The 24,379-nt window shown below is 42.9% G+C and overlaps 1 protein-coding gene across 1 annotated transcript in view; it reads right to left on the reverse strand.

Annotated features, from left to right (window-relative positions):
* Positions 1 to 22,618, reverse strand: part of LOC115135483 (copine-5) — a 213,797-nt gene extending 191,179 nt beyond the window's left edge. Inside the window, exon 1 of the mRNA XM_029670220.2 lies at positions 22,143 to 22,618. Within this exon, the coding sequence (XP_029526080.1) occupies positions 22,143 to 22,252 (110 nt within the window). The 5' untranslated portion in view covers positions 22,253 to 22,618. The remainder of the gene's footprint in view (positions 1 to 22,142) is intronic.
* Positions 22,619 to 24,379: the final 1,761 nt, after the last annotated feature.

The raw sequence follows: 24,379 nt of genomic DNA on the forward strand, positions 1-24,379 counted from the left end.
CATCCCCTGCCTTGAGTGGATGACACTCTAGAGTCGCTCGGAAACATGTATTTCCGGTACGGTTGATCTATCCAGTGGTTACAGGCAGGTTCCCATGGCTTCTACAGACAGGAAAAATATGTTGTTTAACACAAGAAGCGGCCTCTAGTATAAATTCATGCCGGTTGTCACTGTAACCACTGCCTAGTTTACCTGGATGAAGTCATCATGTTCAGCAGGAACTTGGAAGAACACCATCAGCACCTGAACAAAGTTTTCTAGAGATTCAGGTCAGCAGGTTTGAAGCTGAAGCCATCCAAATGCACCTTTGTTCAGAGCAAAGTGACATTTCTAGGCCATGCTGTGTCTGCCCAGGACTTGAGACCAGATCCCAGAAATGTGGAGCATGTGAAAAATTGGCCTGTCCCATCCTCTCCCAAAAACGTCAGAGTATTCGTGGGTCTGTGAACATACTACAGGAAGGTTCTCATTAATAAGAAACTTTGCCCAAAATGCAGCCCACACACAAGGATGTTCCTTTTGAGTGGTCAAGGGAAGCAGCTTTCAAATACTTGAGACAGACCCTCTCTGAGCCACCGTACAGTAATTATTTTACGACCTCATTCACTGTTTTGCATTCAAGCTGGCAATTGGTGCTGTTCTCAGTCAAGTGCAGAATGGCAGAGAAACAGTGATCACCTATGCTAGTCACATGTTCAACCCGTCTGAGTCAAACTGGTCCACATATGACAAGGAACTCATCCAATATTTCAGACATTATTTGGGCTGCAATCCGTTCAAGGTCGTAACTGATCACAAACCAATCGTGGCACTCGGGAAGATCCCACTGGACAATGACCCCACAGGGTGGAGAGCACGATGGGCACTGGAACCCAATGTTTACAACTACATGGTCGAACACAGGGAATAAAGAAAATATATCAATGCTGACTCGTTGATCCGTTGCCCAGCTCGAGCAACGGAAGATGACCCCTCTACGCGGCTAACACTCCGCCTCTGCTACAAAAGCATCGAGCAAGACACAGGAAAAGCCCAGTCAGGTTCTGCAGCTGTGCAATATTCTCCTGTCAAGCTTGACCAAACGTCACCACACTTACCTGATTCAGTTACTGGAGAGCAACCATCCCCACCTGAGGATGACCTACCGCACTTAGATAGCCTCCAAGCTGCCCAACACGCTGACCCAATATTACAGGAAGTGTTCCACTGGCTCGAACGGGATCAGATGAGGCCAGTGGGGAGACCACCTCAAAACTCCCCTGCAGCACTTTGGAAATGATGGTCTGAATACCCAAAGCTTCTCATCCACAACAGTCTCTTGTGTAGAGAAATCCTTCTTCCTCCAGGTGATACGCTGGCATACCAGGTTATCATTCCAGGTACACTGATCCTTGAAACCCTAGCCCACCTACATGGACACCCTCTGTGTGGGTATATGGGCCCAGCGACAACACTTGAGCGGGCTAGGAAGTTCTGTTACTGGCTATTCATGAGCAAAGATATTGGCCACTTTTGTAAGGGTTGCCTCTCATGTCAATCTAGCCACTCCCCAACGCTTAACTCGAAAGCTCCCCTCCAGCAGAAAAATGGCTTTACGTCCATTTCAGAAGGTGGCTACAGATTTTGCATAGTTGAACCCCACTACTGGTGGAAAAATATACATTTTGGTTATAATGGACTATTTCACAAAATATGACCATCTCTATGTTACCCTAAACCAAACAGCACTGAATGTAGCTAAATATCCACAAGGGAACAGTTTTTAAACCATTTTAAGTTGGTGATCTGGTTTTCATGACAGATCCAGGCAAGCTGCACTGTAAACTAGCACCACGTTGTTAGGGCCCCTGCAAAATCCTACATCAGTTCGACACAGATGGACAGCCTGGTGTCACATACAAGGTACTGGACTTGAAAACTGGACTTGAAATCATCTCAAACTACCCCAAAAGTTATCCATCATTCTATGATGTCGTCGCAAAGAATCCCCCACCCAATAGGCAGCCACAAGTGTCAGCAGGGTTTTGTACCTTCAGCCAAGTCCCATACCCCCCCCCCCCCCCCACTCACTGCCCTCTCAGGGGCATTTTGATTCAGTCACCCACTATCTCATGAAAATGGTTTGAGACAGGCAGCCCCACTGTCAGCTACTCCTGTGAGAGCACTCCGACAGGGCATATACAGAAGCCACAGTAGCTGATGGACTATGATTTCTAGATAGATTTTTGAAAAAAAGGAGAGAAACATTTAAAGAAAAGAAAATGAGTGTCAAAAAAAAAACATCTCCCTGTCTGGTAAAAATATATAGTGCTTGGACTCTCTTGGACTATCACAGGAGTAGCTGACAGTGGGCCGTCCTGTCTCAAACCATGAGATAGTGAGTAACGGAATGACTAGAATATGCAAACACAGAACACTTTCAGATCAATCATATAAACAGATTTACTTTCCCAAATTGTTTTTGCACAATCTCCTATCCCTTCTTATTTTTATCATTTTCGATTCTGTTTACCTGAAAGTGCTCTGTGTTTACATATTGTAGTCACAGTGTAGTAAGAATGTGGATTACAGTCATGTTTTATCCCCTAACAACTAACATGTTCTTCTCATGCTTTACGGTTCTTTTACTTCTAAATTAAGTCATTTTCTTTATTTTTTTCTTCTTTTTTTACAGGGATGTATGTAGAAAGTGATGTATTGTTAATGTCTCCTCACCAGGAGTGGTCGTACTCACTCTATGGAATACGTTACATGGGAAAAGGTTATAGGGGTTCATGCATGTTCCCAGGTGGTCTTTTAAATGTTTTTATTACATTCTTCTTCCATTTTACCCACTTTTTCTCCCCAATTTTCCGATCTTGTCTCATCGCTGCAACTCCCCAACGGGCTCGGGAGAGGCGATGGTGGAGTCATGCGTCCTCTGAAACATGACCCCGCCTAACCGCGCTCCTTAACACCCTCCAGTTTAAACCGGGAAGCCAGCCACACCAATGTGTCAGAGGAAACACCGTTCAACTGGCCTTTGATGCATGACATGTTCTATGTGAATATTAATCATCTAAGCGATTTGGCTCAACTTTATCATCTATGCATTACAATCCCAAACCCTGACCATCCTCAACTTTACATTTTGTGACCCGTTTCAGGAAACTAAGCATATGTCGCGGGTCATGAATTCACACGAGAGCCATTTGAATATAATCCTTTTTTTTATCATAATGCGTTTTTTGGCAGAAATGCCTTCTGGAACATGTGAACTTTAATGTTTCTTAACCTGTTGCTTCTACTCGGGACGCTTGCATCCCAACTAGAGCTCTGGAAATGCAAATGCGCTACGCTAAATGCTAATAGTATTAGTTAAAACTCAAAAGTTCATTAAAATACACATGCAGGGTATCGAATTAAAGCTACACTCGTTGTGAATCCAGGCAACAAGTCAGATTTTTAAAATGCTTTTCGGCGAAAGCATGAGAAGCTATTATCTGATAGCATGCAACACCCCAAAAGACCCACAGGGGACGTAAACAAAATAATTAGCATTTCGGCGTTACACAAACCGCACAATAAAATAGAAAACATTCATTACCTTTCACCATCTTCTTTGTTGGCACTCCTAGATGTCCCATAAACACTATTTGGGTCTTTATTTCGATTAAATCGGTCCATATAAAGCCTAGATATCGTTATATGTAGACTGTGTGATAAACGAAAAAACATCGTTTCAAAACGTAACGTCATTTTTTAAAATTCAAAAAGTCGACGATAAACTTTCACAAAACACTTCGAAATACGTTTGTAATGCAACTTTAGGTATTAGTAAACGTTAATAAGCGATAAAATTCATTAGGAGGCGATGTAAAGATCATTAGCTGTCCGTCTGGAAAAATGTCCGGCTAGAAACTCAACGAAAATATCCGGTCCTAGACCGGAGGAGATACGGTGTCCTGTATGTGTTTGACCAAGAAAAAACTCGAAGGGAAATGACAAGACTCTAGACACCGTGTGGAAGCTGTAGGTACTGCAACCTCAGTCAATTAATTGTGGTTCACGTTTATCAATGGGTTCAAGTAGCGCATGGATATATTTTCCCATTTTCAGTGATCAGTTTTTCCTGTGCTTTTCGATGTAAATGCCGTTCTGGTAAAGCCACAGCAGTGATTTAACCAGTTTTTTAAACGTCTGAGTGTTTTCTATCCACACAGACTAAGCAAATGCATATACTATATTCCTGGCATGAGTAGCAGGGCGCTGAAATGTTGCGCGATTTTTAACAGAATGTTCAAAAAAGTAGAGGGTCGACTTAAGAGGTTAATAACAAACTTGTATGCCATCTGTAAATACAAACAACATTGTTAAATTATGAGCCTATTTGGTTTAGCCACAGAAAAAGCCAGCAACCTTCCTGCTAGCCATGATTGGCTAAGATAATGAGTGGGCTGGACATGCCAAAAGATGAGTTCAGATCGGTCTGTCTATCTGAGCTGGTGAATATGTGTAGGTAATCCTGTCTAATGCTGCTTTAAAAAAATATATTGCTTAGTAGAACTGCAGAAGTGTTGCTCTCCAATTTCTGTAGGACCGAGTTTTGAAATCAGTGGAATTAGAGTATGACACCTAAGGAGATGGAGAAAACACCTGTCTCTGGATTACATCTTCAAACTAAGTGCAACCATGGCATCCGTGTCAGGGAGAAGCATCCAACCATGATGTATACGGACGGGTAAGATATTCAGATATTACACATTTCTAATTTTGACAAAGACGTTTTCATGTCAAGTTAAAGTGTACTGTTAGCTAGGTAGCTAACGCTAGCTGTCTGGCTCGCTAGCTATTGTTTACGTGAATGATCTTATTATTCATATCGCAGAGCCATTTGCTTGGCTAGTTATAGCCTAAGCTAGCTAACATTCAACCTGGTTGGTTAGCTACCTGCAGATTCATGCAAGGTAGTAATATCATGAGTTGGGAGTATGGTTAATTGTTTAGCTAGCTAGCTACATGGCTTAACAAAAGACTCCACGATGCAAGTGTGAACGATGCTGAATGGGTTTAGACAAAGAAGAGCTTTCCAGTAGGGACCAAAACATTCAAAGGCCATTTCCTCAACAGTAAGGTTACAAGTTTATCAACTTTCAAAGCATAATTACTTTCCCATTGTTCCTCAGATGCAGTGTATGATATACCATTTTATAGCTCTGTGTCTCTGCTTTTATCCAATGTAAAAAAAAAAGTCAATTTCAATAAGACCGAATCAAGGTGTCCTGTCACATTTATTCTCAAACTAATGAAAGGTTTTCACAACCAGAACTTTGAATCTACTCTAGGGTTCTCTGATTCATCCAGATCCTAATGGGAGAAAGGCTTTCACTCAGAGACAGAACTTTGTCTGACTGTACACTTAACTCCTCCTCACATCAAAGAGCTAACGCACAGTTCAACTCCCCCTCTACCTGCATGGCAATGAGTAACTCTGATTAACTCTCTCAAAGACACCAGACATACTGATGATTACCACATACACACACACACACACACACACACACACACACACACACACACACACACACACACACACACACACACACACAAGGGATTTTGGGGGGATAAAAAGCAACGTTGCTTTTCAACAGACATTGGAAGACAAATTCACCTTTCAGCAGGACAATAACCTAAAACAAAAATATACACTGGAGTTGCTTACCAAGGCGACATTGAATGTTCCTCAGTGGCCTAGTTACAGTTTTGACTTACACAGAAAGACTCACAGCTGTAATCACTGCCAAAGGTGATTCTAACATGTACTGACTCAGGGGTGTGAAAACTTTTGTAAATGAGATATTTCTATATTTCATTTTCAATAAATTTGCTAAAATTTCAACATCAAAAAAATAACTAATTATGGGCTATTGTGTGTAGATGGGTGATAAAAAAATATATATATTTAATCCATTTTGAATTCAGGCTGTAACACAACAAAATGTGGAATAAGTCAAGGGGTGTGAATACTCACTGAAGGCTCTGTATATTCCATTTATTGACAAGGCCATATTTCTGTACGTGGGTTTCTCTGCAACAGACTACTATCTGGTGTGCATAGTCACGCATAATGATGCTAAGAATGAAATGATGCTGAGAAAAAAAGATAAATGAAAACTCGTGGCAATTTCTGTGGCAATATCACAGAGCAATGTTGCTCTTCCAAAGGAAGCCAGGCTTCTCCCAAAAATTGACCAAGAATTGATTTGATTAAAAAAATGTATTTTATCTTTCGTCTCAGTTTTTTTCATAATTTTCTATCAATTCGCTAGAGGCTGAATGAATCTCATAGGATAATGCATCCGAGTGAGCAAAACAGCACCCCTGTCTCTGTGTGTGTAGGCCATCAATCTGATCCTGTGTGGTCCAAACGAGTATGACATTGTTGCCACCCGTAATATTGAATGCAAGGGAAGCCAGCAAACTTTTGGCCTCCCTTGATAAAGTTTTTTAAAAATTGCAGATTAGCATTGAGGTAAACAGAGAACACAACTGTGAATGGTCCTGGCACACCAAAAAAAAAAACAGAGAGAGGCAAGCCAGCTTGGATTTTGGCTATCAAATCGCATTGAGAGAATACATCCTTGACAGAAATAAATTGAATTGTGACATCTTGTAGTGTTGTTTTCCTCCAGTGGCTAGCTAAAATGGGCCCTTTCCTAAATTAACCATGGATGGAGATAGGGATTTGGAAGTTCAATATGTACCTAGATGTAGAAGGCTAATGTTAACTAGCTAACATTGTCCATGAATGGAATATAGCCTAGCGAGCAAGCATTTTAGCCACAAAAAAATAAAAGCGTCTACTTTATGACAGAGTGATAGACAGTTTTTGTCAACACGAAAGAGAGGAGGATGGCATTAGCGTTTCTCTAAAAGTAGGGTGAGCCAACCTGTTTTTCTACTTGCTTGAGCGTGCACGCACACACACAGAAATCAGAACCATGGACAGCCACATCATATTGATTGGACTAAATTGTTTTTGGTATCTTTTAGTTATCACTGTATTAGACTAAGCAGAGGTGATTTGATGATGTTGAAATTGAAATGGTGCTGGAATAGTGGAGGCAGCTCTTGTTTTCTTTACGACTTGCGGTAACTCTCTGTGGTTCGAAATCAATAGCTGTTTAGTGGTCCAAAAATGTCGGAAACATTAACTTGCTTGACCATTCTGTAGGTCAAGAAGATAAGATAGATAAGAAACATTACTGTGCAGCCGTATTCATTGATCTGGCCAAGGCTTTCGACTCTGTCAATCACCACATCCTCATCGGCAGACTCGACAGCCTTGGTTTCTCAAATGATTGCCTCGCCTGGTTCACCAACTACTTCTCTGATAGAGTTCAGTGTGTCAAATCGGAGGGTCTTCCATGGCCTCCAATTGCTCTTAAATACAAGTAAAACTAAATACATGCTCTTCAACCGATCGCTACCTGCACCTGCCCGCCTGTCCAACATCACTACTCTGGACGGCTCTGACTTAGAATACGTGGACAACTACAAATACTTAGGTGTCTGGTTAGACTGTAAACTCTCCTTCCAGACCCATATCAAACATCTCCAATCCAAAGTTAAATCTAGAATTGGCTTCCTTTTTCGCAACAAAGCATCCTTCACTCATGCTGCCAAACATACCCTTGTAAAACTGACCATCCTACTGATCCAATCCTCGACTTCGGCGATGTCATTTACAAAATAGCCTCCAATATCCTACTCAACAAATTGGATGCAGTCTATCACAGTGCAATCCGTTTTATCACCAAAGCCCCATATGCTACCCACCATTGCGACTTGTACGCTCTCGTTGGCTGGCCCTCGCTTCATACTCGTCGCCAAACCCACTGGCTCCATGTCATCTACAAGACCCTGCTAGGTAAAGTCCCACCTTATCTCAGCTCGCTGGTCACCATAGCATCTCCCACCTGTAGCACACGCTCCAGCAGGTACTGTATATCTCTCTAGTCACCCCCAAAACCAATTCTTTCTTTGGCCGCCAACTTGATACAACTGTGGGAAGCATTGGAGTCAACATGGGCCAGCATTCCTTCGGAACAATTTCGACACCTTATAGAGTTCACTTTGTAGAGCACATCGACACCCAGAGTAACAGTGTCTTTACGACAGAAGGCAACTTTCATTTGTGGCTTCACACATCAGCACATTTTCTCACTAGACAGCTGTCCACCCAGTTAGCTCCAAAACTGGCTGAGTCTGACATGGAAATAGACTGACTAAAACAGATCTTGTCAGTCTTGTCTATTGCAGCTCTAACACCCAATCCCCCCCCCCCCCCCCGCTACATAAATATAACTTCCTGCCTGCCTGTTGTCATTCTGAGAAACCTCTCTCTCTGTCCTGGGGCGTGTTATGACATTTTGACCAGGCTGCTATTTTTCTCCTTTCTGTCACAAAAATCAATCTCTTTTCGCCTTTTCCTTCCCCCTTTCTCCCTCGACTCTGGAGTGGAAATGTGTTGTAGGTTGGAACATGGAGCAAGGCAGAGCTTTGTGTTGGTGACCTACAGTATCTCAGAGCTTTGTGTTAGTGGAACACAGTGTTTTTGACCTGACTAGTCTCTGTGTTCCAGGCTGTTGTGGTTGGAACACAGTGGGGCTCATACTTGCGAACATTAGAAAAAGTTTCAGTTTAACCTGGACCTCCGTCTCATAATGCGCATCAGCCAATTACAATCATTGACGTAGTTGCAGGTGATCAAACGCTATATGTTAGGTGCTCCAATCAGATAACCTGGCAAACTTAGCCCTGTGCTAACCTGCACACCTGGCTGTGATTATATCCGGTTCAAATTCCATAACAGCCAATTAAAATGCCGTAATAGTTTTTGATCCAACACTTGTTCATGAAAGCATGCTTTCAGAAGTCCAAAGGCAAGTTCTGATAATCAAAGCAACTAGATCACATCCGTATGACTGACTGGTTTTATAGCTCACGGAGTAGAGCACCTACCTCCTCATAATTGTGGCAAGGGTTGGAGTTTTTCCCCCTTTGAAATGTAGAATAACATGTATTGTTTTAGTGTGCCAAGAAGGAAGTGCAGCCAACCGTTTGAATATGAAGATTAAGAATTCATTTAATAAGGCGCTACATCTTTCTTCAGCCTTACAGCCATGGCCTAATAGTCATATTGCATAGGCTATACTACACGGATGTGTACGCCTAAATGTAGGCCTACAACTTTTTACATGCATTTTTATAATCATTTACTTTGTCACATATGCGTGAGGATCAATAGTGGTAATTTATTCCTCAAATAAAAACCTTTGCCCTGAGGGGAGACGAAATCGGCGACATCATATCTCGATGTCTCTGGGCTTAACGGTGGATCACACCACCAATTAGCGATAGCAGTAATGGGTAAATGACAGCCATTTGACATGACCACGAGTGTCTTCAACTTAAAAAAAAAAAATGCTGTATGAATATAAAATTACATGTTGTATAATCACCCTACATCTTTATTGCTGTGAAAGCACATGAATGTGTGTGAAACGGAAGAACGGGTGAATTTGTCATGTACGTGAAAAGGTGCCTTATGAATTTAGTAACTAGTAGCCTAGTCAAGGATGAGTCATACAATATTATTGGGACACTACACTTTACAGACCTAGAGTTTTGAGTTTTAAAATATCCCTCTGGAGGCCCAATATACCTATATTTTAAGAAATTTCCATTGGTTGGTGGATAGAAAGTCAAAGATATGTGATAGGCTGATTGCGTCATTTGTTACAGGAAGTAATCACTGTCAGCTGGGTTAACGTGTGCTAGGTTATCTGATGGGAAAAGCTACAATGTAGCGTTCTATCACGTGCAACTACACCAAAGATTGTAATTGGCTGATGTGCATTTTGAGATGGAGGTCCAGGTTAAACAAACTTTTTCTAATGTTCGCAAGTATGAGCCCCACAGTGTTTGTGACCTGAGGTACCTGGGTTCTGTTCTGGGCTTTAGACTGCAGCTGTTTCTATCGGAGACTGAGACTGACCTGGGGACAGTAGAACCTGTGTATGAAAATGAGTTTAGGGACTGACAGTTGTGTGACAGTTTAGGGACTGACAGTTGTGGAGATACAAGCTTCTTCCTAGCCTGTTCTCAGATCTGTTTTCCAATTCCAATCGCATCTTGGACCAGGTTAGCGTCTTCCGTACAGTCCTGCCAAATGCGGATGGATCTGAACAGCTGTGTTTGAGATTATTACCACGTCTGTCTGCTGGCTTTCTCGCTTAACATATTCTCTACACTCTAAATATTAATATTGAATATTCATGCACTTCATAAACGTCTACAGTCAATGCATCCATCTATCCCTCTATAGTGTAAAGAAGTACAGTAAGTGTACAGCAGCCAAGGACACACACCCTTTTTGAAGGTGAGTGGGAGCTACAGTAGCTACATTATGTCTAGTCTCCAGGATTTAATACCTCATCATGTGCTGCTGTCCAATCTGCCCCAGATCAGTGACGAACCATCAGATATAGGATGTGCCCGAAATGGCACCCTATTCCCTATATAGTGCACTACTTTACAGTATAAAGTAGTGCACTGTAAAAGGAATAGGAACTCAACCATCAGATACAGATAGAGAGTGTCTGGTTTCATATGGCACCATGCATACAACTTTATGCTCATTTAAAGTGGAGACTCAGGGATTTATATCTAAATATATTGAGTACAGTATAGTGGAGATGTTACTGTGTGATGGTACCAACCCAGAAGTCTCTCTCTCTCACTCTCTCACCGTACCTCCATCCACTCTCTCTTTATCTCCCTCCTTTCATCTCTTAGATGTAAAGTAACTAAAATAGATGCGTTTCTCAGTTTCAGGACCCTGAGGGTTCTAAGTACTGTAGTAACAGTAATAACAGATTACAGAAGCAGCACTTCCCATTTGTCTCTGTCACACCGTACTACTAGCTTTGTTATTTCCTTTTTTTTTACCCAATTTTCTATTTGTTTTGTCATTTTTACAGGTACAATATCCATTTCAATAAATATATTCAGTTCGTATAAAAAGTACCCATGTGCTACACTGTGTTACGTTCTCAAGAGAAGCGGTCATTCAACAAAAACACAGGAAGTGCAGCATGATGTAATCATGTAATGGGGTTTTCCTCTCACTACTTTGATCTACAGTATTTGACCTTGCCATAACTCACCCTGTCTGACACCTGATCTCTAACCGTACATCACAACTTGCTTAGCCTAGTCACCAGGGACTTTACCCTAAATGACCCAACCATTCATCAACCAGTTAATGGTTGACCAATTAAGACTATTTAATTGTACTTATAGTTCCTTCAGAAAGTAGTCAGACCCCTTGACTTTTTCCACATTTTGTTACGTAATAGCCTTATTCTAAAATTGATATAATTGTAATTCTACACACAATACCCCCTAATGATAAACCGAAAACAGGTTTTAATACATTTTAACAAATATATATAAAATAAAAATACAGAAATACCTTATTTACATAAGTATTCAGACCCTTTGCTATGAGGCTCGAAATTGAGCTCCGGTGCATCCTGTTTCCATTGATCATGTTTCTACAACTTGATTGGACTCAACCTGTGCTAAATTAAATTGATTGGACATGATTTGTAAAAGGCACACACCTGTCTATATAAGGGCCACAGTTGACACAGCATGTCGGAGACAAAACCTGGCCATGAGGTCGAAGGACAGGATTGTGTCGAGGCACAGATCTGGGGAAGGGACACCAAAACATTTCTGCAGCATTGAAGGTCCCCAAGAACACAGTGGCCTGCATCATTCTTAAATGGAAGAAGTTTGGAACCACCAAGACTCTTCCTAGAGCTGGCCACCTGGCCAAACTGAGCAATCGGGGGAGAAGAGCCTTGGTCAGGGAGGTGACCAAGAACCCGAAGGTCACTCTGACAGAGATCTAGGCTTCCTCTGTAGAGACGGGAGAACCTTTCATAAGGACAACCATCTCTGCAGCACTCCACTAATCAGGCCTTTACAGTAGAGTGGTCAGACTGAAGCCACTCCTCAGTAAAAGGTACATGACATCCTGCTTGGAGTTTGCCAAAAGACACCTAAAGACTCTCAGACCATGAGAAACAAGATTCTCTGGTCTGATGAAACCAATATTGAACTCTTTGGCCTGAATGCCAAGCGTCACATCTGGAGGAAACCTGGCACCATCCCTACAGTGAAGCATGGTGGTGGCAGCATCATGCTGTGGGGATGTTTTTCAGCGACAGGGACTGGGAGACTAGTCAGGATCAAGGAAAAGTTGAACGGAACAAAGTGACCCTAAGCACACAGCCAAGACAACGCAGGAGTGGCTTCGAGACAAGTGTCTGAATGTCCTTGAGTGGCCACGCCAGAGCCCAGACTTGAACCCGATCGAACATCTCTGAAAAGACCTGAACGTAGCTGTGCAGCAGTGTTCCCCTAGCCAAGAGTGTGCAAAGCTGTCATCAAGGCAAAGAGTGGCTACTTTGAAGAATCTCAAATCTCAAATATATTTTAATCTGTTTAACACTTTGGTGGTTACTACATGATTCCATATGTGTTATTTCATAGTGTTGATGTCTTCACTATTATTCTACAAATGTAGAAAATAATACAATAAAGAAAAACCCTTGAATGAGTAGGTGTGTCCAAACTTTTCACTGGTACTGTATGTGATGTAAAAAATTATACTCAGGAGGCTATCCAACCTTTACTCACAAAAGCTGTCTTCTGCAAAAATACATTATTGTATATAAATATTATAGGATGTTCTAAAATTAACATTCTATATTCCATCCCACATGTACCACCCATTATGATAACCAGACATTTTCAACAGGCCCGGTAGTTTACTCCCTTTGGTAGTCTCTGACAGTATGTATCAGCACTGAATGGTTATGATTACTGTGTGTGTGTGTGTGTGTGTGTGTGTGTGTGTGTGTGTGTGTGTGTGTGTGTGTGTGTGTGTGTGTGTGTGTGTGTGTGTGTGTGTGTGTGTGTGTGTGTGTGTGTGTGTGTGTTTACCGTGTGGTGGCAGGGGAGAGAATGTACTGTTACAATATAGATTAGAACCCTGCCAGTAATACATCCTGAATGTATTTTATTCACTGCCATTTCATTCACAGCCTTAGCAAAAGCCATTAAGATAGATTTGTAATGCCTTGAAATATTAAACGGTTGGATGTGGACATACTTGAGAAGTGTGACAGATTGATGTATGATGTCTGTATAGTTTTGGAAGGCCAGGTTGATGCAATGTGTCATTTGGTGTCACAGACATGAAGAAATTCTATTCAAAGATGAATTGTTATTCAAAGATAAATGGCAGTTGACAACTTCACCCCCATAGGAGAGGTCAAGGGTCATGAGAGCCCCATCAATGCCATCTACACCAACTCAAGACACATCTTCACCACTTCCAGGTGTGACAATATTATACCACAGACACACTCACACACACACTAGTGATAGGTGGGTTGACCCACAACCGCAGTGCCCGTGGTTATATCTGTGGGGCAGGTGGGTTTAGGGTCATGAAATATTGTGTGTATGAAGGGCGGGTGGTTGGCGGGCAGGTTAAATAAAGAGAAAACAATGCATTAAAAATCCATAAATGTATCATTCTTGTGCAATTGATCTATATGCTACATTGAGGTTTTTGTTTCAAAATGTGTACCTGCAAATAGTGTGTAAGCCTAAACTTCAGGGCCTAACTGTACACTTGGTAAATACACGCCAATCTGCAGGCTTTTGGGAACTTGGGCAGCAAAAGTCCTTGATGATCCAGTGAGGCAAAAAGGACAATGTCGGAGTTGAATTCAATAAGAGAAAAGGCTATGAAATGGACAGTTGAAAATAAAGTGAAGGGAGGGCCAGAACAGTAATGTTTGGGAAAGATTTTGTGAAATGGTAAAAGAGGATTATAGCATTGTCGACTATGGTATGTATGACGCTATACAAATTAGAGAGTCACATGACTGGGACTTCAAATATGGCACATCAAGAAAACTCCAGTCTGTTCAGATGGGTTAAATCGAATAATGACCTAACTGAAATCTGGACACTGACTGTAGGTCTATAACCTTTTCACATAGCCTAATATTATATGAACTATTATTAATTAAGCATTTCTTGCAGTAGAACGATAAACCCCTTGTACATTTCTGCTCTGGAACAGTAGTTGAGAATACTACTTGCCAATCTTCAATCATTAATTTACAAACTTGATGAACTCAGAGCGAGGTTCTCCTTCCAGAGGAACATCAGATCCGGCAACATACTCTGTTTTTCTGAGACTTGGCTTTCTTCCATCACCCAGATGGATTATATACAACCGGAAGGATTTAACAGTTTTTCGAGCTGATAGGAAGCGGGCTCCTATCTTGCGAGTTTCTGCTCCGCCGACTTGGAATACTTGGTCATAAAACATCTTCCTTTTTAACTTCCGAAAGAGTTAACCGGGATTATCGCCATGGCTGTGTACATCCCGCACCAAGCCGACAACAAAAAGGCTCTCAAAGAGAGAGGACCCTGAACAAACTGGAGACTGGATTCCCGGAGGCAGCGTTCATTGTTGCGGGGGGGTTTAAACAAAAGTAATTTGAGATCCGTGCTCCCAAATTATTACCAACACATTGACTGTCTAATGCTCGGAAATTCTACTCTTGACCACTGCTACACGCCTTTTAAACACGGGTATAAGGCCCTCTACCGTCCTCCTTTCGGAAAATCCGACCATGACTCCATCTTGATTCTTCCTGCCTACAAAGAAAGACTCAAGAGGGAAGCTCCGGTGATCAGGTCTGTACAGCGTTGGTCCGACCAATCAGAATTCAAGATTGGAATATACATTCCAAGATTGGAATATGTTCCGGGTTGCCTCTGGAGATAATGTCAATGAATATGTTGACTCACAATCGCCATTGCACTGTACACTGCCCTTACCCACCTGGACAAAAGGAATGCATACAGCATGTGAGAATGCTGGACATCGACTACAGCTCAGCCTTCAGTACCATAGTGCCCTATAAGCTCATAACAAAGCTCACAGCCCTGGGTCTGAACTCCTCCCTATGTAACTGGGTCCTAGACTTCCTGACAGGCCGCCCCCAGGTGGTGAAGGTAGGCAACATAAAAGGAGCATAAAAGAAGCATCCATTACAAAATACAAATCCAAACATAAAAACATGGTAGTGAAAAATGGGTTGACAAAATATGAGAAGTGGATGCTATCCATTCCCTATTTATTTTATTTTCATTACGGGGTGGCAGGGTAGCCTAGTGGTTAGAGCGTGTGACTAGTAACCGGAAGGTTGAAGTTCAAACCCCCGGGCTGACAAGGTACAAATCTGTCGTTCTGCCCCTGAACAGGCAGTTAACCCACTGTTCCTAGGCCATCATTGAAAATAAGAATTTGTTCTTAACTGACTTGCCTGGTAAAATAAAATATTTAAAAAATACCATTTCAGAACATTATCTCCTTGACACTGATCCTCAACATGGGGGCCCCACAAGGGTGCATCCTCAGCCCCCTCCTGTATTCTCTGTATGCCCACGACTGCATGGCCTCACACAGTTACAACAACAATGAGACAGCCCACAGGGAGGATGTAGACACTCTGATGGCGTGGTGCCAAGTAAACAACCTCTCCCTCAATGTTAGCAAAATAAAGGAGCTGATTGTGGACTTCAGGAGGAACCAGGCTGGACACGACCCCATCCTCATCAACGGGGCCCCGTGGAGAAGTCAATATCTTCAAATTCCTTGGCGTACACATCTCAGAGAAGCTGAAATGGTCTAATTACATGGACATCATAGTGAAGAAGGCACGACAGCGACTCTTTAACATCAGTATGCTAAAGAACTTCCCTCACAGTGTTCTACTGGAGCACCAGGCTGCAGGCTGTGATGTACCACGGACCTCAGGGCTCTTCAGAGATTCAGAGATTTATATGTGCAGCCAAAATCACCATTTGGGTGCCCTACAGGACACCTACAACACCAGGTATCAACAAGAAGGCCAAGAAGATCATCAGGGACCCCAGCCACCCTAGCCATGCCCTGTTCTCCCCGCTTCAATCACTCAGATGCGGCAGTGCAGGAACATCATGGCAAAAACTGAAAGACTGGCCAATAGTTTCTACCCTCAGACCATCAGGCAGCTAAATAGCCTCCACTAATCAGCTACCTGCTCCCCCCGCTATTCCCTCCCATGGACATGTCCACCAGAGCTGTTGCCAGAGAATGTAATGTTCATTCCTCTACAATAAGCTTCCTCCAATGTATTTTTAGAGAATTTGGCAGTACGTCCAACTAGCCTCACAAGAGTGCACAACAACAACATTTTATCACGGCAACTGGTCTGATACATTCACCTCTGCAGGTAAATAAATGTACTTACAGTCAGTAATCTTGCTCTGATTTGTTATCCTGAGAGTCTCAGAGATAAAATGTAGCATAGTTTTGTTTGATAAAATCGATTTTTATATTCAAATGTAGGAGCTGGGTTCTACAGTTTGAACCCCTACTGTGTCTGGCACCACACCCACCCTGCCCGGCCATCTAGTTGTGTGAAAGTTATTGTATAAGCTAATGATCCATCATGTACGACATTCCTGGGAGTGTGTAAACTTATATTCCTGGGAGTGTGTAAACATGTAAATGATATGATAATACAAAATGTGTGTTCCCTATAGTTATGTACTTGAAAATGTATCAATTGACCAATTTGCCAGTACAAAATACTGTGTAGTATTGCAATGCTTCCCTGAATCCATCTGAAACTTTGCACACACACACACACACACACACACACACACACACACCCCTACAAAATATTAATTGCTCCCAAACTGCAACATTATATTATGGCCTTTCTCTTGCATTGATGATGGAACAAATAAATAAATAAATAGAAAACGCATGTTTTTTTCTTTGATTTATCTTTTACTAGATCTAATGTGTTATATTCACCTACATTATTTTCACATTTCCACAAACGTCAACGTGTTTCCTTTCAAATGATATCAAGAATGTGCATATCCTTGCTTCAGGTACTGAGCTACAGGCAGTTATCTAGGGGTATGTCATTTTAGGAGAAATTTGAAAAAAAAGGGTCCAATCCTTAAGAGGTTGCATAGTTTGAAGCATTCATCGATTTATGATATCATTCTGGTGAGCAACAGTTCATTTAGTCTTCTATGGCAGTAACGACAGAAGAGAAGCTGCATGTACCTACTTATAGACGTGTTCACTAGCAAAATGCCAACCAAAATGTCAGAAATCATAACACCTAAATTAGGCTTTAAAAAATGTATCCTGCACCCCCTGTCAGAAACTCGTTCTGACATCTCTGACTGCAGCCTACAGAGCATTTTCAATCAACTAATTTGTGGGTTAAGGTCGGGTGCGGGCCTCAGACATTCATTTTATCACATATAGTCTGGTGGTTGCGGATGGGTTATTAGCAATTGCGGGGCGGGTGAACAAACAGCTGACCCGCGCATCACTAACACGCACGCACACACACACGCGCACACACGCACACACGCACACACACACACATGCACGCATGCACACACACACACACACATGCGCACGCACGCACACAAACACACGCACACACACACGCACACGCGTGCACACACACACACACACGTTTTCCCATATCCTCATCTTTCTGGAACACTCTCTGAAAGCCAATGGAATCAAACCGCTCAAAGAGATGAGTCACCTCAGCAGTACAATACAATGGGACAAGGAAAGGTGCCACTGCATCTGAATCAAATTACAGCGTTTAGCTGAATGATCGAGCCAAAATTGCACACCCTCAAGCATAATGAGACCCAATTGCACCCCCTCTACCTCTCCATAACTCTCTTTGTTAAACATAGGTGTTAAGAAGCACTCAGCCAAATGGATTAAGTCTTGATTTAGTCAGTGGACTCACTCCATTTGGCTGAGTGCTTCTTAACACCTACATTTAACAAAAGAGAGTTATGGAGAGGTAGAGGGGCCGCCCACCCACACTTGAAAGAGTGTGTTTTTAAGTGTGACCCCCGCTGGGCACAGACATCAATTCGACATATATTCCACGTTGGTTTAACGTAAATTCAATTAAATGCTGTGGAAACGACATAGTTTCAACCAGTGTGTGCCCAGTGGGGTGCAATTTGGTCTTATTCTGCTTGATGTTGCGCAATTTTGACTCAATCATTCAGCTAAATGCTGTAATTTGATTTAGTCAGTGGACTCACTCCATAGTGAGGTAAGTCCACATTGAATTTACACGGCTTATCTCCGTCACTGCTGACACTCACAATGTACCGGTAGGTCGGTAGGAAATAAAGACTGCAGGCTTCACATTCACGCTCAGCACCGCAGCTGGTTTTCAGCTCATGTTCAAGTTTTATTAGTCGTGTGTACACGATTTGCATGGTATACGTCGTTCAACAAAACGCTTACTTGTAGATTCCTTTGTCGACAATGCAAGAACACCAAGAAATAATACAAAATAAGAATACAAAACAAAGTAAATAGCAGTAGAATAGAATAAACATTTAAGCATAAGTATAATACAGGAAGGCACGATTTATGGTCCAATATTTACACGTGTATTGGGGAAGGGGGGCAAGTGTATTAATTGAGCGGTATAATAGGAGTCTGGCAGCAGCAGTTGTGATGGGTGTGTGTGTGTGTGTGTGTAGCATGAATGTATATGTGTGTTTGTGTATGTCTGTGTGGGTGTGTGCATGCATGAGTGCATATGTGTTAAGGTGTGGACAATCAAAGCAGGTGGTCAGTCCAGTACAAGTGTTCAGCAGTCTGATGGCTTGTACATACCAAAAGGCTCAGAGACCGTTTCTATCAGAACTCATGCTCTGATACCATCTGCACAACAGTAAGGGAGAGAACAGCTTGTGGCTAGGGTGTGTGGGGTCCTTGATACAGCCTTCCTCAGGCACTGTTTCGAGTAGATGTGAAAAACTGAGTATAAATGTATTTGGCTAAGGTGTATGTAAACTTCTGACTTCAACTGTACATAGTAGCTCCCCAGCGCCAACACTTGGTTTGGAATGTAAATACATTCTAGTATGGCTAGTAGCTAACGTTAGCCAGCTGGGACCAGCTAGGCAGCACCAGTTCTCCATATGACGTTGAGTAATAGTGCACTGTATGTAGTTCCGAAGACATCCGGAAATAAGTTCATATGTAAAAACTGTCAAATATAACTATGTTTGTAGTTATAGATAACCACATTGTGACTACAACTAAGTTACTGTCTTTCACCAAACTGTGTTGTTACTTTAGTGAGTAAAAACTCTCGCGTCCGACCCTTTAAAATAGGAAATCTGAGGAAAACGCTTCTGAAATTCTATCAACATCTCCTGTGCTACTTGCGCATCAAGCACTCTTCGCAATTGCTCCTTTCCCTTCCGGGGTGGCGACTAGGCCCTCCCCCACCCACCCTTCAGCAAATCAGATCAGGCCTCCACATTGCTGCCCCCCCCCCTCTTATAGGCAGAAACTTCAAATGGAAGTACCTGTGGTAAGAACTGTTCAGTTCAACGTTGGCCTAACCAATCAGAAATCCATGCTTCAAGATTGTTTTGTTCACGTGGACTAGGAACTGTTTTGGGTTGCCTCTGAGAATAGTATTGGCTTATACACTGACTCGGTGACCGAGTTCATCAGGAAGTGCATAGAGGATTTTGTTCCCACTGTGACTATTGGAACTTATCCAAACCTAAAACTGTGTACAGGTGGCACAAAACTGAAAGCGCGAAGCACCGTATTTAACCACAACACAAGCAATACCCCATAATGACAAAGCAAAAACTGTTTTTTTTATCATTTTTTCCAAACGTATAAAAATGAACAAAATTAAGGAGCTGATCGTGAACTTCAGGAGGCAGTGGAGAGAGCATGCTCCCATCAACAGGGCAGCAGTGGAGAAGGTGAAAAGCGTTAAGTTCCTCGACGTGCAAATCACTGACAACCTGAGATGGTCCATTCACACAGACAGTGTGGTGAAGAAGGCACGACAGCACCTCTTCAATCTCAGGGGGCAAAATAAAAAATCCCACAAACTTCTATAGATGCTTCATTGAGAGCATCCTGTCGGAATGTATCACAACCTAGTACGGCAATTGCACCGACCGCAACCGCAGGGGTCTCCAGAGGGTGGTGGTGGGGTCAGCCTAATGCATCACCGGGGGCACACTGCCTGCCCTCCAGGACATCTACAGCACCTGGTGTCACAGGAAGGCCAAGCAGATAATCAAGGACCTCAGCCACCCGAGCCACGATGCAGGTGCATTAAAGCTGGGACCGAGAGACTGAAAAACAGCTTCTATCTCAAGGCCATCAGACTGTTAATTGTCACCACTAGCCGGCCTCCGCCCTGTACACTGCCCTGAACCATAGTCACTGTTACTAGCCGGCTATCACCCAGTACTCTACCCTGCAACTTAGAGACTGCTGCCCTATGTACTGTACATAGTTATTGAACACTAATCACTTTAATAATGTTTACGTACTGGTTTGCCCACTTCATATGTATATACTGTATTCTAGTCATCATATATAACTCTGCTGTACACACACTTTATATACATATTTATATTCCGGACTGATTTCTCGTTCTCATATCTCTTAATTTCTTAATTTTTATTTTATGGATTTGTGTGTTTTGGTTTGTATTTTTAGATATCACTGCACTGTTGGCGCTAGAAACATAAGCATTTTGTGGCACCTGCAATAATATCTGCAAAATATTTTTACTGTGCACAACCAATAAAATGTCATTTGATTTTGACACACACACTGCAAAGTGGACTTAAGCGGACTCTCGAATCACTTAAAGACCCACAGACTCACATTCAAACATACCGTGCACTGCGGGTGCATCAAAGTGCACGTATTCCTGCAACCTGCACTCTACACTGGAGCATCACTCACCACCAACAACAACTAAATAATTAGCCAATACATGGTGACACAGTGCAGCCAGCCGATCTATTAAAAGTGATTCATCCAGCTAGATTCTGGAGAGCGGCTGGATGGAAAGTGGCACTGTAGCACAGTGATAATTACATAACAAACAAAGAGCACATGTCTGTTTAAATGACACATTTTTTTCAATCCAAGTGTAACTTTCCTCAATGAAAGAATTGATCCCTAATTTTTTTAAAAGCTGATGTGAAAAAGATAACAACACTTGTGATAGTGACGTCTCAGCTGTAACTTCCTAACCTGTATTATTCAGCCACAGCCTACCTTAGTCGAATGCAGATAGCAGTCCCACCCAAAACCCCTCCACTCTCAGTGAGTCTCCCGTATCCATTCGCCTACAAGTCTACATGGAGTATACTAAACATTAGGAACACCTTCCTAATATTGAATTGACTATGTGACGCTGCTACAGTGTGCTTGCTAATGATCTCCAGTTGATTAATGGTTACCCGAACTATCTGCACTGACCCTATCTTGCACTGACGCTATGCACAATCACAAGACTATACACTGAGTGTACAAAACATTAAGGACACCTTCCTAATACTGAGTTGCACATACCCCATTCAAAGGTACTTAAATATTTGGTCTTGCTCATTCACCCTCTGAATGCCACACATCCATGTCTCAATTGTCTCAAGGCTTAACAATCCTTATTTAGCGTGTCTCCTCCCCTTCATCTACACTGATTGAAGTGGATTTAACAAGTGGCATCAATAAGGGATCTTATCTTTCACCTGGATTCACCTGGCCAGTCATGGGAAGAGCAGGTGTTCTTAATGTTTTGTACACTCATTGTATATCTACGATCCATAGGCTATCTGTCCTCACCATAACGCGCGGCCAGTCGTCAGGACTCAACAGCAGTTGAAGACGACTTGCTAAGTGGTGTGTTATCAAATGTAAAACTAACTGTATGTTCTTTTAAAAACATCACAGCGTACACGAAAACCCTTGGGATATTCCTACACGTGAACGTCCAAAACTGAACACGGACCACTGCGGTTAAGAATAGCACAGCTTTGGAACAATTTTGGAAGAACTTAGAACTGAAGATCAGAGACTACCGGTCCACTCGGGGTTAAGAACTTACCTGCATGAGACGGTGATCTCTACTTTAGTAGCGGGGATGTTCCCGGTGATCGGGTCGAACTCATACACCGAGGCCATGTCCCCCAGTTTGTCCATGACGTCCCCCTCCATGGGCGCAAGCCCAAGGGCGAGCGCGCGGGGCGACTCGGGAGCGATCCGTGACTCGCACAGCCTGGCCCCAGTAGAGCGCGTGTTGGGTGGTGATTGTGTCGTGTCCCCCCTCCCGGTGAGTCGCGAGGACAGGTCGGAGATCAGATCACACGCCAGCCCCCCGCGATGAGACCGGGAGAGCCAGCCACAGAGAGAGAGAGAGAGAGAGAGAGAGAGAGAGAGAGAGAGAGAGAGAGAGAGAGAGAGAGAGATATTCAGGGAAACCGGACACCAACAGCCTTTCTCTGAAGAAGCGCACTTAACAAACTGTCCAAAGATAGTGCAGTTTTGGCTGGAGAGACCATGAAAGTGACGTGCCGCTCTACCGCGCTAGCTACAGCTGTTGCCGCACCGCTGACAGGCAGCGCATTGTAGGGGAGTAGCCTGATGACCTGCTCTTTGCGCGTCAAGCAGAGCTCTACTCCAACCGCTGGCTGATGAGCTCAGACTGCGTGGACCAGAGACTGAAGACAGAGAACGCGGTTTCTACACTACACTACTGCTCTGTACTCCACCTCCCTCCTTCCTTCTCTACACAAGTTATTCCACGCGGGCGTTCACAGACCAGCCCATGCCCGCCTCTTAGCCAGATGCGTAGCCTACAGCTGGCCAGCTCTGGGTTTGCTGCTGTCACAGTTCCAAGTGTAATAATGAGATGGACAGCCGTTTTGACACATGGGTGTGGGTGGGATAATATTGCTTGTCTCAGCAAGAAGAAACAAAATATGTTATTTTCTGTGAGAAATTAATTTTGCAGCGCTGCTCGAATTTTAAAAGATGTAGTCTACCAAAATTAGAATTCCATTATTTCCAACTCTACAGGAAACCTGAATCCGACATGGATGCATTAAGCCTATGCAGTTATTGACACGTCGGCTCTTTTAGATATCGATCCATTGATTCATTTAGTCAGTTGTTGCTGTTACATAACTATATGTGTGAGAGAGAAAGAAAAAAATAAAAAGCGAGAGAGAGAGAGAATGTATAGCGCTACATTGAAAGTGTGTCTCGTTTCAGCACCACATTGGTGGACAGCTCCCAAGTCGTCGTCGCGGCTTGTGCTGCTTTCATAGAGCGATCTGCTTTTATCGAGCGATCCGCTTTTATAGAGCGATCCACTTTTTCCCCCACAATTTTTCTGTGGAAGACAGTGAACCTCGAGACTAGAAGCCACACAGGAAAGTGATGATTTTTCATCTGTAAAAGTTGCCCTCCACCTCAATGCTCCCAGTTCTTACTAAGGGTCTGGCTCCCAGAAATCAATTTACACCCCAACATGGGCTCATGCTTGTCTCTCTCTGCAACAGGAACTAGGCTGTGACAACCCAACCTCTATTTCAGATGCACACACAACCCTGCTCCTTCTCACACAACCACAAAGATAACGTCACTTAACCCCTCTCCTTTCACCCTCTCTCTCTCTCTTTCTCACGGCACAAGATTGCACACGCACACGCACACACCACCCTGGTAGAAGAGTCCTGCCTGTAAAGGCATGGTAGTTATGGTGGCAGGGGTTGGTGGGGGAAGGTTAAGGGTGGGTGGGTGGGTGGTGTTAGTGCAGATGTATCCAATAAGGGGGTTGGCATGGCCTGGCAAAGATCGAGAAAGAGGAGGAGGAGTGAGGCCTTGCCATTTGTAATTGTGACAGCCTTAGTCACAATTGTCACTGGCCCTGTGATAACAATGGCACACAGTAAAATGGCCAGCTCCCACTGTGCCAGCCTCTAGTCAACCTTCTTTAATAATAATAAATAAGACTAAGCTAACATATGGAATTGTTTTAAGGTAGTCATACCATGGATCATTTAGCTATTTGATTTAGAATTTTAGGACCCCTTTAGGTCTCCATTTCTTAATAATTAGTTTTACTTGATCAATTATTGAATTTAGTCTTTACTACTATAGCCCATAGAAACGCATTGAATAACTCATTCATAAATAGCAAAAAAGAGAGTAAAAAAAAATTAATCATACGGAATAAGGTTTTGAAGTGTCGTCCTGAGAGACCGGCCCACTAACATCGCCAGCTGTCATCATAGGCAGCTCTATGGTTAGAAACATCTCGGTTCCCAAGGCAAAAACCCG

This window comes from Oncorhynchus nerka, linkage group LG2 (assembly GCF_034236695.1).
Source record: "Oncorhynchus nerka isolate Pitt River linkage group LG2, Oner_Uvic_2.0, whole genome shotgun sequence".
Lineage (NCBI taxonomy): Eukaryota > Metazoa > Chordata > Actinopteri > Salmoniformes > Salmonidae > Oncorhynchus > Oncorhynchus nerka.